Genomic DNA, 14,167 nt, shown 5'->3' on the forward strand with positions numbered 1-14,167 from the left:
AGATTTAGTTTATGATACTGACATCCTGTTTTCAGTTTTGTTAATGGTATTAAAGGGTTCATAGTTGAACATGCAGTACTTTTCCAAGCTGTTGACAAAATTTATTGGCTCTCACTTTTCCATATGAGAACGTTATTTCACGCAACAACTGATTATGGTATACTATCAAGTTTACACTCGTAGTTACAGGGACGTTGCACAGTTTGCAGCGCAGGAGAATCTGTCTCGAGATTCTCGGGCGAGTCTCAAGATCTGTGGCATCAGTCTCGAGTGAGAGCATTGCCCGTCACTAGTGCTGGCTGCCAAAGCCAGCCGCACTCCTCTGGGCCCTATGCATTATTAAAACTTCAAATTATAAATGTGAATATTATTTTTACCAATTCTAATGTTCCGAATCTTCCGAAAAATACTACACGACATTGTCATCGTATCAACTAGAAGCATTTCCATACTGGCTGCCCAAGACCAAAGAGTGACCATGACGATAATCATATGCTCGTGCTTCCTGTGACCGAGATATTTTTGCGTCAAAACTATTTTTTTAATATCATAGGGCGCATAATATATATGTTCACTGTTATCCTCCAACATGGTTTATATGTTTGAGATTTATATAGTCTGTGAAACACTGTTTATTCCTACAAAACTGAGGTAAAAAAAAAACGACCAAAATCCATTTAGGGAAGTGGTTTGGAATTTCATGGTTTGTGGTTGATAAATAAACCACAAAAATAAAATAATTAAATGGACATTTATTGTAATTTCAACATACATTTCTTACATAATTGGACACCATCTATTACTTGAATTATAAAGAAAGAAAAAAATATTTTTACAATAACATGTGAACTTATTTAAAACAAAATCAACTTATAAATACACCGTCGTTACTTTTGTTGGTGGAAAGGCTCGAAACATACCTTACATAATGTAATTTTACACTCTAGACAGGCTAAATAACTACCCTTGGGTTGTTTTCTGGTACTGCAGAATGCACATCATCCAGATGTACCTTTGGTTGGCATACGTTTTCCAACATCGGAAAAATGCACTACTGCCAAAACTACATGATTTCCCCTGTGGAATTTAGCTTTACTTATCACTACTTTGGATGAACGAACAGGGCCACATTTTGTTCTTGAATAGAAATTTACTATAAGCTCATTTGCCAATGAATGTTTGAATGACAGGTGAGTAATAGGTTTGTCTCTGGTAGCAAGTTGCACGGTTTCTTTGTACAATATATAAGAGTTCACAATCGCTGCTTCAAGTAAATGGTAAAGAAGATTTACCCACCAATGGCACCATTTCCACGCAATATTATATGAGGAAGGGTACTGATCGAACTCATCGACACCCTTCATATATTGGTTATAATCAGCTACCACTAATGGACATTTTCCTTTTTTCCCCCCTCTTTGTTTGTCCTAGAAACAATTGTCTTTTCTTCAGGGTCATGCTTATTGCTAGCAATTACGACATGGATGACATCATGAGAACAGCAAAAGCAGCATATGGAGGAAGAGAAATGAACATGATGTTATTTGCAGATGATATTGTGATTTGGGGAGATGACGACAGGAAGGTTCAAGAACAGTTGAATGTGGTGAATGGGAAGATTGAAGAATGTGGATTGAAAATAAGTGTAGAAAAGAGTAAAACTCTTGTTATGACTAGAGGAGAGAAAGAAGGGAAAGGTCAGATTAGACCTGCAGACAAGCCCCTGGAAGCAGTGGAAACGTTTAAATACCTGGGGAGTGAATTAATGGAGAATGCTCAACTGGATGCTGAGATTAGTAAAAGGACTCAAGCTGGAAGTTGTTTCTATCATAGTGTAAGAAACATGTTATGGGACAAAGATGTGCCAATGGAAGCAAAGGATACTATGTACAAGATGTATTACGTACCCATAACAACTTACGGAGCAGAAACTTGAACAATGACAAAGAAGGATGAGAGTCGAATACAGGCAGCCGAAATGAAATTCTTGAGGAGTATGATACAGAAGAGTAGAAGAGACAAAATAAGGAATGAGAAAATCCGGGAAGAAATTGGAGTGGAAAAAAATGAATGATAGAATAGAGAAGAGCCGACTAAGATGGTTTGGGCACATAAAGCGAATGAGCAACAAAAGAATGCCAAAAAAGGTGATGGAAATGCAAATCCAAGGAAGGAGAGGCCGTGGACGACCACGATTGAGATGGAAAGATACCATCCAACGCAGCATTATAGAAAGAAACCTGGACTAGGACACAGTGTTGGAGGAGGAGTGGTGGAAAGACCGAAGAAAGTGGAGAGGAACCATATTTGCCCCTACCCGGCTACAGCTGGATAAAGGGAAATGATGATGATGATGATTTTCCCACGATCCCTCCATTTACTGATGGAAATATCTTGCGGCATCGGATAGTCGGACTCCTATTCTCATTTTTTGTCAGCAATAAACAATTATTTTGGAAACCCTTTCCTTGTCTGCATCGTTGTTCCACAACCATATAAACACCTAGCAAGTAATTTAGACAAGAGAGGAAGACTGGTACAGAATCTGTCAAAGAAAATACAATACGATAAATTCTCAAAACATCTAGCTAGGTCCAGAACAGTTCTCTCACACAAAGGATCGTCTATGTCGTCATCAGATTCTAAGTCTGCAACCATTGATCTATCTCCACTGAAGCCTGGTCCTCTGCTGTCTTACTTGTCTTTGACTGTTGTCTGTCGAATGCGTCTGCTTTGCCACAGGAGATGGACGACAGTCCTCAGCATCAGAATCGCCCCTAAATCTGATTCAGAAGCTTGTTCTTCTGTTATTGTATCTAAAATAATGAGTAGTGCTTCCGCATCCAAACAATCAAGCCTCCTTGCCATGATTGTAGCCTACAACAAAATCAACAGTTTTATATGGATAAGAGGTAACCAACCGGGTGAATGATTATATAAACAATTTGTTGTTTCAGGCCTACATTGTACGGAATGAAACAGCACGCAATGATCAAGAATTTTGTGTTCACAAGGAATCATGGTGGCCACTGGAACACCATGAATAAAATGCTATAACAAGTCAGCGCAATACATATTGAGGCTATATATTTGTTGATCTAGTTAACGACATAGTGCGGACATGTATTTTGATAAGCACATATTCCTATCACTGTGAGTTTAGGATGAACGTAAAAATATTGGCATGAATTTGAACAAAGTGAGGTCACGAAAGCATGCCCTCTCCCTAAGCTATATAAATACAATGCTAAACATCTGTTGTGCTATTTCCACGGTGAAACATATGTTTCAGATTACCTCAGAACCACTATATACAGGAATGATGGAATGTTATAGGATAAATTTAATTTACCTCATGCACAGTGGGTGAACTGAATAGATTGTGGTTCAGTTTTTGACCAAAACGTGCATTGCGCACTGCAAAGTGCTGCGCTGTGTTTACCAGTGCTTGGAAACACATTGCGGCTGATTTTCCACCACAGAACGTTCCATGCCAGTAGCCTAACACAGTTAGGCTGGTATTTATAATAGAATGTAAGAGAAATTAAACTTTAAGTGGTGTGCTTGAAAACCTATAAAGTGTTGTTGAGCACTGCTTCAAAAACATACGCTGTCTGCCATCTGTTGGGTACATTACTGAACTTGCATGCTTATTCCTATCCTCATGGGAAGTTCTGTAAGCCTAGTATGTGTGTGTGAATCAACTGCTTGCTTAACAACATGGTCGCTCACAGTCATGCTGAAAGAGTACTAGATAGTGAGAAGAGTGTTTGAAACTTTGATGAATGATGTGAGGATTCTGATTTCTCATACATGACAATTTCTTTCCTGAAAATATCATAACAGAGGGTAAAGGAATAAGTGAAAGTGACTAAGAAGATTTACAACCGCCCTCTGCAGAGAGGCGCAAGAATTTATTCATTCACAGTTCACAGAAAATAATTATCCGGGAACTCCGCTCTCAGCCTGAGTACAAAAACAGACTGATGTAATTGTGAAAGGACTGCATTGATTTTTTAGGGATTATGCTGAGGGTCATGTACACAAACACACCATAGCAGTACAAGAATACCAGTCTAATGATCCATTTATCCACACTCCTATATTTTCTCAGCTCATGCTCTGTTATAATTATAAATCAATTCTACAGTTCTTTCATTTCAGTGATAAAAGTTCCCCTATCCTAAAATCAGCCCAAAAGGAGAACCAAAGGACCACATTTTAGTGCAAAGAATAACAACATCTGTGTCCACCAACATTTTGTGAAATAAATTCCAAAAATAATATTAATCATAAAGATTTTGTAATTTATCACTTTTTCATGTATGACTTCGCCATTTGTAAAAATATGTATTACGAGTCTTCACATTCATTTATAATGGAGTTTATTAACGAGCATGCAAAAACCTAAATTGTGGGATGTGTCAGTGCTTCGAAAACAAGACACTTGCAAGTTTAATATATAACAGTACTAAGGTGTTATGATAATTTATGCATGTCAGTGCTACAGGTGAATTTGGGAAAGACAGAAATTCATTAAACCTACAATATAAAACAGTGTCATTGAACCTAAATCTATAATTTAAATTACGAGCTTGTACAATGATTTTGAAAGAGAGAAATAATTATTAAAACCACCAACTTCCCGTACAGACACGATATAGGCTTATGACAGGTCAAGAAAACAGGGTGAAATTCTTTGTTTCACAGAGAACTTTTCTCCGTGTCTTCAGAAGAAAATCTCAACTATTCTCGAGCAAGACTTCTCCAATAATGAGGGTTTGAATTTAAGAATGCTTTACCATTGGTCATAATAAGTGGTAGGCTTGTTTGTTGCAAGTTAGCGGAGTTCTCTAGTGGCTTCTCACACGCGTCAGCCTTTTGTAAATATTTATATGTTAAATGACAGCCTCCCATCGAGCTTTGAAATTCAAAGTACTCTAAGACTGCGTGGTGCATAAATAATTTCAGTAGGTAATACAATAATTTCTTTAATGGAACTCCTTATAATTTTATCAATGTTGTCAAGCAATTTCACTGTCAGGTTTTTAAAACGTGCACACTGTAATGGGTAGGTTAGCTGTGACCAAATATACTCGTCGAATATATTTAGCTTCTGCTCCAGAATGAAAAGGGGTGAATAGCCACGTGGTTCAAATGCCTTGTGACCTGACTGATTACTGCAGAAGGATTAAATTAAATTTTGTCTTGATATGTTACCCAAAGGTACTGTATAGTTTCATACGGTGAAATGCACTCGACCTGTATATCCGGAGCAGAGGTGATCAGCTGACTTTATGCATCAATATGGCTTTACTTTTTGTACTAAATACCACGAAAATTTGAAGTCCGATTTTGACTAAAGAAGTTGTCACTATATCGCAAGATGTTCACTTGCTGCTTTGTTTTTACAGAGTAGCGCCAAAACATCGGCAAAAGCAAGCCCCATCAGATTTTCCCCTGCTGGTATTAAGTAGGACCCATATTCTCGGCTATTGCTCTTTAGCTTAGTTCTCTCAGAACACGATTGGCTGCTAAACTAAATAGTATAAAAAGAGGGAAGCACCATGAGCTACACCTTTCTTGATAAAGATTTTTGACATGTTCTAGTTCCATTAATTTGTGTGCTGGTTGAATAATCCTTAAGGAGATTAATAATTGCGGTTCTAAGTTTTGGTGCAACAGGAATGGTGCTTAGAATTTATCTACATGCTCATGGGTTACGTGAAAAGACGTGAAGGAACACAATGCAGCATTTTATCTATCACTCTTTCAACAATTCACTGTAATGTGGAGTAGATTGGTATAGGTCGCGCTAGTTCTGGACACTGTCTGGACCTCCACCTTCATGAATAAATATTGTTCACCCATGTCTGAAACTCGATTCTGACCTGTTCTCAATGTTTAACTCAACAGACAAGAAATAAAAGGGCTGTAAATGATAGCCAAAACATTTACGTTTGTGGTTGCAGGTGAGAAAAAAACTGACTTATCTGCAGATACACAAGAAATTTCAGTTTTATACTAGACTGTTACTGTTGATACACTTTGTCCTTGTGGCAGCTCCCTCAAGGGGGAAATGGTATTAAATACTTTTTCAGAAAGCAACTGATCATATCCCCCACCAGGAATACCTGAGAGGCAGTGTATGTGTGAGCATGCACTGTGCAATCACGTAACAGAATATCCAAAAGCGAGACCATAACTCAACCTGCAACCACTGCTGGATAACAATACATATAATTCATTTATTATTTATTTACACATTTTACGTCCACACTGGAGCACTTAGATCAAACCACATACATCTAAGTCTTCAAGGAATGAACTGGGAATTTAGCACTCATCATCTCCCTCCTCTCCTGAAGCCTCTTCATTCATTGCAAGGCCGATGACCTAGATGTTAGGCCCCTTTAAACAACAAGCATCATCACCATCATTCTTTCCAAGGTGGCTGCCCGTTCTTCAGTCTTTCATCATCAGATATGACATTTTTTTGTTGCAAGGTTTTTAATTTAAGTCGACTCTTCTACATCATCTTGGACTTCTTTGAAACAATTATTTTTTGTTTTACTTTTCCAAAAGTAGTTAAATAGTTCATTTAAAATAATTTATTTAAAACAATGCAGAAAAACGTAAATATCATATTTTCATTTCTCTGTAGGTTTAGGGGTTTTTATTCGTGCGTAAGTCCTATGAAAGTAAATTGGTAGTCGTCTCGTTATCGAAGTACAAGCGCCCTTACAGATCTGCCCGTGTCTCTTGAGATCATACAATTTGGTAAAACACTTTTGGCATTTTGAACACATGTGTGGGTGTGATCTGTGAGCTCTTAAGTGATTGAGGAGTGAGGATTGGGTTCCAAACTTCTGTTCACATCTGGGGCAATCCAGTTGATCATCTTTTGAATGGCTTGCTATATGTTTAGCAAATGCAATCCATTGTAAAAATGATTTACCACATACATCACAAGTAAGGATTTCTGTTGTGTTGGTTTCGATGTTCTGATTACGTGGAGAATCTTTGCAGAATTCTATTGCCTTTGTGTTGGTTTTGATGTCCTGATTACATGGAGAATCTTTGTAGAATTCTATTTCTTTCGTGTTGGTTTTGATGTCCTGATTACATGGAGAATCTTTGTAGAATTCTATTTCTTTTGTGTTGGTTTTGATGTCCTGATTACGTGGAGAATCTTTGTAGAATTCTATAACGCATAATGCATATTCCCCCCCCATCTTCATGTGCTGCTCCAGGGTTGATCTAGCGGGAAACATCTCACCGCATCTTGCACATAAATAAGAATCGTTAACACTGTAGTCTGACAGGTATTCATGAAGATCCCAGTAAGCGTGGAAAACCTCCCTACAAACGGGACATATGTGTACATTCATTCGAGGGTGGAACTCTAAAAAGTGCTTCATAAATTCTGTTCTCTTGAAGTAAATCTTATCGCAAACTGAGCAAGAGAAAACCGCATCTTCAGATTTAATGTTGTCAAAAGAGTGAAGGTGAGTCCTCAACTGACATTTATTTGTGGGTAACTCTCCAACTCCTCCACTGGAAGAAGGCATGGAGTATGATGCACTGGAAAATATCCAAAGATTTATTACACTGATACAAAAAAAGTACAAAAGCAACCCTTTACATTCAGCAAGGGGAAGACTGGTACTGAAATGAAATACAAGTTCAATGAGTGAAAGCATTCAAAAATGTTACAGTAGAACCTCGATAATTCGAAATCGGTTAACTCAAAATACTGCCTAATACAAAGAAGCTCTTTCCCGGAAACATGAGGTACAGTTTTGCATGTTATTTAAATTGTTTAATTTGAAATATGGATAATTTGTAATTCAAAGAACAATACTGGACCCATTACTCAAATTCAGACTTGTAATTTAAAACTGCCTTTACATTTAAAAAAAGAAGGAAAAAAGTATTTCTCAGGGAAATTTAAATTCAAAATTTATCCGCATCATGATAGAACATGTCTTCCGGAACGTGCTGGGGTAGCTGTCCGTATATTCGCTCACTTTGGTTTGTCTACAGTGTGCTTCATATTTGCTAAGTTTGAGTAAAATCTTAATTCTTTTGTATTCAGCATTTTAAGAAACACCACAATATCATGTAGCAGGCAGTGTGCGGAGAAGTAGAATCTGTGAACACTGGTGGTGCTGGCAGTTGGCGAAAAAACGTGGCTCATATATCAATTCGTACGTACATAACAATGTTGTCAATGACAATGAAACTGCATTGTTTTTTTTATGCCGAGCACAAACGGACTTATGGTTTTAAAGGAGAGAAGTGCCAGCCTGGAAATCGTACAAGGGTGGAGTCATTGTACTGTGTTGGAAGCAAGAGACTTCCTCCCCTCGTCATAGGATAGTTCGATAAACCACAATGTTTTAAGGGCATTGGGCATTTTCGGTGCACGTACAAGGCATCTAACAAATGCAAACAGTACAGTAATCAAAACAATAAAGTCTTTGCACAGGGGAGCAGCATAATTTGTCCTAATCTTTGAATCATGTGTATTTTCTTTCGTTGCGTGAGGTTATGTTCGCCAATGATTTATCCAAGAGCAATATTTGAATAGTGTACAGGCACCTTGTTGGATACATTTCAGAAATAGCTTTTCCATGGCATTTCAAAGGTTTAAACTGTGAATTAAGGTGATTGCATGCATTAATGAGTCTTAGAATAGGTTCTCTGTGACACGGCAAGGGTTGGCATTTCTGAATTACGAGTTGGCGGTTAATTCAAAGTCCGATTTTTGTATCCCAACAACTTCAAATTAACAAGGTTTTACTGTCTATACAGTAGAACTCTTAGCAATAAATGAAAGTTAATTTTAACAGAGCAAATTCCACTTATAGTACAATACAATGATAATCAAGCTATAAAATAGAAATGGCAATTCCAAAAAACTTTGCATGTGTTCAATACCAATTGATTGGTAGGGTATAATTTTCGCCTAACCCTTGACTATATTATGTACACTATTTTTCAAGAACAATAATGCATTGTACTTTTTTCCATTATGATGGTGTATAGAACATTGTGTATCACTTTATTATATCATTTTAAATTCTTATACACACTTCACAACACTTCATATTCCATTTTCTCTGCTGGAAACATTTTTAGTTGTAGTACAGTTGAACCTGACTTATACGTATATCGAGGGGAAGAGAAGAAACTACTTTTAACTCAGAATTACTTAGAAATCAGACTTATGCAATACATCACATACTTGCTGAAAAAACAATGGAATAGACCTACATGTGTAAATCCTTGCAAATAATAAATAAATTAAGACAGAAAATATTATTTTGAACTTGGTCCAGCCTTAAAGAAATCAGATAGTTCGGCTTGTTTCACTTTTCTTGCATTAAGAATATAAATCTCCTTTAGCAAACTTAGTAATGAATTCAAAGCATTTTCACTACAACTCTTCGCACTGATGTAACGCCTACACACTTCGAATGCACTTAACACTTCACTCAGTTTAGGTGTCAAGATTCAAGCGCCGCGTTGTTGGCATAGATCAGCAATAAACTCTTCATCCGGTAGTTCTCCACGTACAGCCAGATTATCATCGAAAAGCACAAAAGAATCGAATTATATACCCTCCGGTAGTGTTAGCTCATTGTTAGACAAAACTTCGTCCCCATAATCATCATTAGAGGCAGCCTCTTCTGGTAAGACACCAGGTTTGCGGAAACAGTTGCTGGTTGTGGAGGATGAGACCTGCTTCCAGGCAGCCGAAATAAAATCCATGGATTTTAGCAAATTAATGGAGAGAGGTTCATTTATTGCATCACTCAGTGTTACTAAATGTTGAACCAGCATTTTTCTATAATGCTCTTTGAATTTTTTTTGCAAGTTGCTTTACGTCGCACCGACAATGATAGGTCTTATGACGACGATACTTTGAAATTTGCTGTTGTTCCCACGAAAGAAATTCTCATATTCAAACAAATTTACTGTATTTTATGTTGGTTCCGCACCAAAACCGCCCACTTTGCTTTGGCGGCATGTCAAAAACGATGAAGGTAGTGGGGGAGCGAATGGGACTCGCCTTTGTTAAGCCGCCAGTAAGTAAGGGTCAACAATGTCACTCGGCGAAACTCTTTGTGTTCTGTTTCAGCACCGAAACCCGATCGCTCTACTTCTACCTACGCCGGCAAAGAGGAAACTTCGTAAGTACAGTAGTTTCTTTTTAAGAAGTACATTCTCATTGCAATTACGCAAAACTCAGTTATATTTCATTGGCACTTATTACGTATAACAGCGAATTACGTATAAAACGGATTACGTATAAATAAGGTTTAATTAACACGCTTTCATGTTATATTTTGCCGGGACCTAAAGGAAATTACGTACAAATACGAATTACTTAGAACAGAGTTACGTATAAAGCAGGTTCAACTGTATTTATTCAGGACATATTGCACACTGCTGTATATTCCTTTGTCAATACCAATCAATTCGTACCAACACTAATATTAGTAACGATGGTGGAGCGAATATATTTTTATAACCAATTAGATAAGGGCTGTCCATTTGGAAATTTTATTTAGAAATAAATTAGACAATTACAGTACGTACAACTGACATTCAGAGCTAATAAATGTCATTTTCACCTGTTAACATCAAAACTTCTCAGGTTAACTGTAAATTTTAGAATCGCTCCTACTGTTCCAACAAGTAATCCAATGAACTAGTCTGATATTCCTTTTCTGCCAATGAACGTGTTGTATGCAAGCTTTGTAAAGTGACTTCTTTTATAAATCAGCTTCCTTGGTCTGCAGTTTGATCAAATCTAATCAATGGGTTGAGTATGTATTGCCCGTCTTCTTTATGGATAACAACATCCAGCAGCTGATATACATGGGACCTCTTACAATACATCATATTTTTAAAGCTCTTTCGGACAATTTGCAATGGTTGAACTGAGCCTATGATGTCCCTTGTAAGTTCACCCTTATGACAAAAGGGAAGCAAGAGATAGGGTTTCACAACTACGGCATACTTGACTCTTGCTAGGGACACATCTCACTGAACTATATTACAATTCATTTTCATTGTGTTTGAACACCATAATGAAGACCGTGTTTAGTAGAGACCGAGACAACACTAAGAAACATAATTTTAATATATTGGTAGATCTCACTGCCATACAATATGCATTACAGAAAGTCACCTATCCAGTACATATACAGGGTTTCTCATATAAACTAAGACCGTCGAAGGAGCATTTTTACTCTTCAAGACGTAAACTGCACTACGGGAGGTGCACGCATAGTTCTTGACCTTGCAAGTAGACCGCAAGTGTTCCACGCTAGCATCTGAATCTCAGCTGCTAACATGGGGATTTTAGTTTGTAAAATTTCTGGTTTTATCTTAATGGCCGTGTGAATGGTTGTAACTCTTGCTATTGGTGTGCAGAAAATCCTAATGGTGTTTATGAAGTCCCTCATTATGATACAAAGATTGGTGTTTGGTGTGCTGTTAGTGTTTCACCACCTGATCTTCTGTGACATGCTTTCTTCAGACTGAAAATAACTGAGAACTTACACAAGATGTGTGATTGTGATGAGTTTTTTAACATCCAAATCTTTACTTGACTTGCTCTGATTTTTAACAACACATGCTTGCTTCATAAATTTTATCTGTAATTTATGTCTTGTCTTAAATTGATTTTAATGATGATGGTCTGTAGTAAGACCGAAACTAGTTTCATGAAATAGATGCAACTTTTCTCAGGTTACAATAAATAGTATGGAATAGGTGGAAACCTTTAGCTTTTGTTTTACATTGCATGTCTGTTAGCGTTTACCAAGAAACAGCATGGGAAGGTCTCCGTATGTTGATTCCAACGTAAGGTGTGAGTTGCGGATTTGTGATGATAACGGCAGGCTCACTTGCCTATCGCCATTCACAATTGAGTTGGGAAGTTTACATTATAATGGCAGGTCCCATTGCCTATTACGCGGTCACAATCGATTTGGGGAGTTTTTGTTACAATGGTAGGCCCCCTTTCCTACTTCCATACAGATTACATTTGAGGAGTTTTTATTATAATTATAATGGCAGGCAACTTCCCTAAAAATTGAGCTGTGCTGTTATCAATATAATGACAGGCCCCTTTTTTTACTGCCAGCCAGTCACTCTGTGTTGGTGAATTTCCATTAAAATAGCACGCCACTATGCTTAATGCCAGTCAAATTTTAGATGGGTATATTTGTTTATAATGGCGGCCACCCTTGCCTACAGCCATACACTATCGGGGAGGGGAGTTTTGAACAAAATTGCATGCTCCTTTGCCTTCTGCAAGTCAAATCAAGAAGGGAATTATTCATCACAATGGTAGGCCCTCCTTACTAATGCCAGTTACACTGAAGTTGAAAAAGGACACCATTCCTACTGCCAGTCAATACATACAAAGTCGATGTGGGGAGAACTGATTACAATAGCAGACAAACCCTTTCTCGATCGCTACAAATTGACACCAATGAATATATATATAGATCGACAAACAAAAGTATATGCATGTTTACAATATTGCAGATCTTCATTTACAGATGAAATGCTGCTAAACGGTACATCATATTGACAAACAGATTGTACATAAGATGCCGTATTTAGGGGTCTAAATGGCTGGTCCCATGATATTTTCTCGTATCTCATCTATTCATGGGCCAGATTGAGATAGAAATGTTGAATAGGGTGAAATTTGGGTAAGATTGTTTCACAGTGCATTACTTTTCGGATAATTATGTAACAGCTACAAATACTGCATTTGGCTCGTATACGGCTACTGGGTGGGCCAATGTTCGTGTGGAATTTGATGATTCTGTCTGTGGCTATAAGTGATTCAAAGTATGAATAATGGGTTAAAAGGTATAAAAATTTACTTACAATCAAGAAATAGAGGTAAATCTAATGTGTAACGGATAGAGATACGACAAAATGTCATAGGACCAAAGTTGTAGATCACTCCAAATTAAACCAAGATTGTGCCATCCGTTTTGTGATAGGACTTACCGCTTAGCCATGAAATAATTCGAAACGAAGGTCTACATCGTCATTAAAACTTACTCCATATTTCAATAATAAATGGGGATAAAAAGTGGGAAATTTAAAGATCTTGGAAGTTTTCCATTGGTTACAGGCCAGAACATATAAGTTTGCCAAATTCCAATTTTCTAGCTTGTCTGGCAGATTGTGCCGCAATCTTGATTTTGGGGGAGGGGGTAAAAATTGGGACTCTCAGGAAACTAAAGCTAACAAAAATATGCAGACCCTTAAACGGACAGCTGCACAAAAATTTCACCAAAATAGTCAATGTACAGACAGACGATCGTTACGATTTTATTTATATAGATAGATACATATGGAATCTGCTCCATGTACAACACCTTCTGGGCTATGTCTGCTGGACTTAGCCTGCAAAACCGACCATTCATGATATATCCCTCATTAATCCTCCAGTCGAAAAAATGCACAGGAGGAAAAAGTTTTAGTAATGGATTTCCATCAAGGTTGGTTGATTTCCAGTCAGGTTGGTCTTGTATAGATTGAGGGAAAGAAATATCACTGCTTCGGTTCCCTATAAACCCCAAGTCCAATCCGCGACTTTGAAATGGTATGGACCTTAAAACCTACGATTGGGCAGGTGGATGCTAAATAAAAACTTTAGTTGAAATATCTTCAGTAGTTTTCAAGTTATAAGAAATACGCTTTACGTGGACCCGCTTTTGAGTTAAGTCCATTGGGACTTGTGCTGAAAAACCATCTGTTAAGATTCAGTATACCATGTAACAGTGTTCAAATTTTGTCGCTCTCTTAAGCGTAGCCATGAAAGTCTATCAAATGCGGGAGAAATATTGTCAAACCTTGGTATATCTGAAATAAATCGAACACATGTGTTATGTGCCTTTTGGAGCTTGAAGGAAAGTGAGGCGTTGAATAAGCTAAATATATTAAGTCGTGATTGGATAGTCCGCAAGCAGACATTTGCCCGTGGGTCAGTACCCTGTCAGGGTTATTCATCATAATTAAGTCCAGTAACGTATGTGACGTGGCTGTGTGATGTGTTGTGTTAAGTGGCAAAATCGTCATGTTACAAGATTTAAATATGTTGATTAGTTGTTTAGTCTCAGTC

At 37.5% G+C, this 14,167-nt stretch overlaps 1 protein-coding gene across 6 annotated transcripts in view; it reads right to left on the reverse strand.

The window, feature by feature from the left end:
- Nucleotides 1-14,167, reverse strand: part of LOC136886864 (zinc finger protein OZF) — a 229,277-nt gene that overhangs the window by 165,116 nt on the left and 49,994 nt on the right. The window contains exon 6 of one of the 6 annotated variants that reach the window (XM_067159734.2): nucleotides 2,735-7,584. The exons of the other annotated variants lie outside the window; for them this stretch is intronic. Within the exon in view, the coding sequence (XP_067015835.1) occupies nucleotides 6,651-7,584 (934 nt within the window). The 3' untranslated portion in view covers nucleotides 2,735-6,650. Of the gene's footprint in view, nucleotides 1-2,734; nucleotides 7,585-14,167 lie in introns of those variants that run through there. 6 annotated transcript variants of the gene reach the window in all.

This window comes from Anabrus simplex, chromosome X (genome assembly GCF_040414725.1).
Source record: "Anabrus simplex isolate iqAnaSimp1 chromosome X, ASM4041472v1, whole genome shotgun sequence".
Taxonomy (NCBI): domain Eukaryota; kingdom Metazoa; phylum Arthropoda; class Insecta; order Orthoptera; family Tettigoniidae; genus Anabrus; species Anabrus simplex.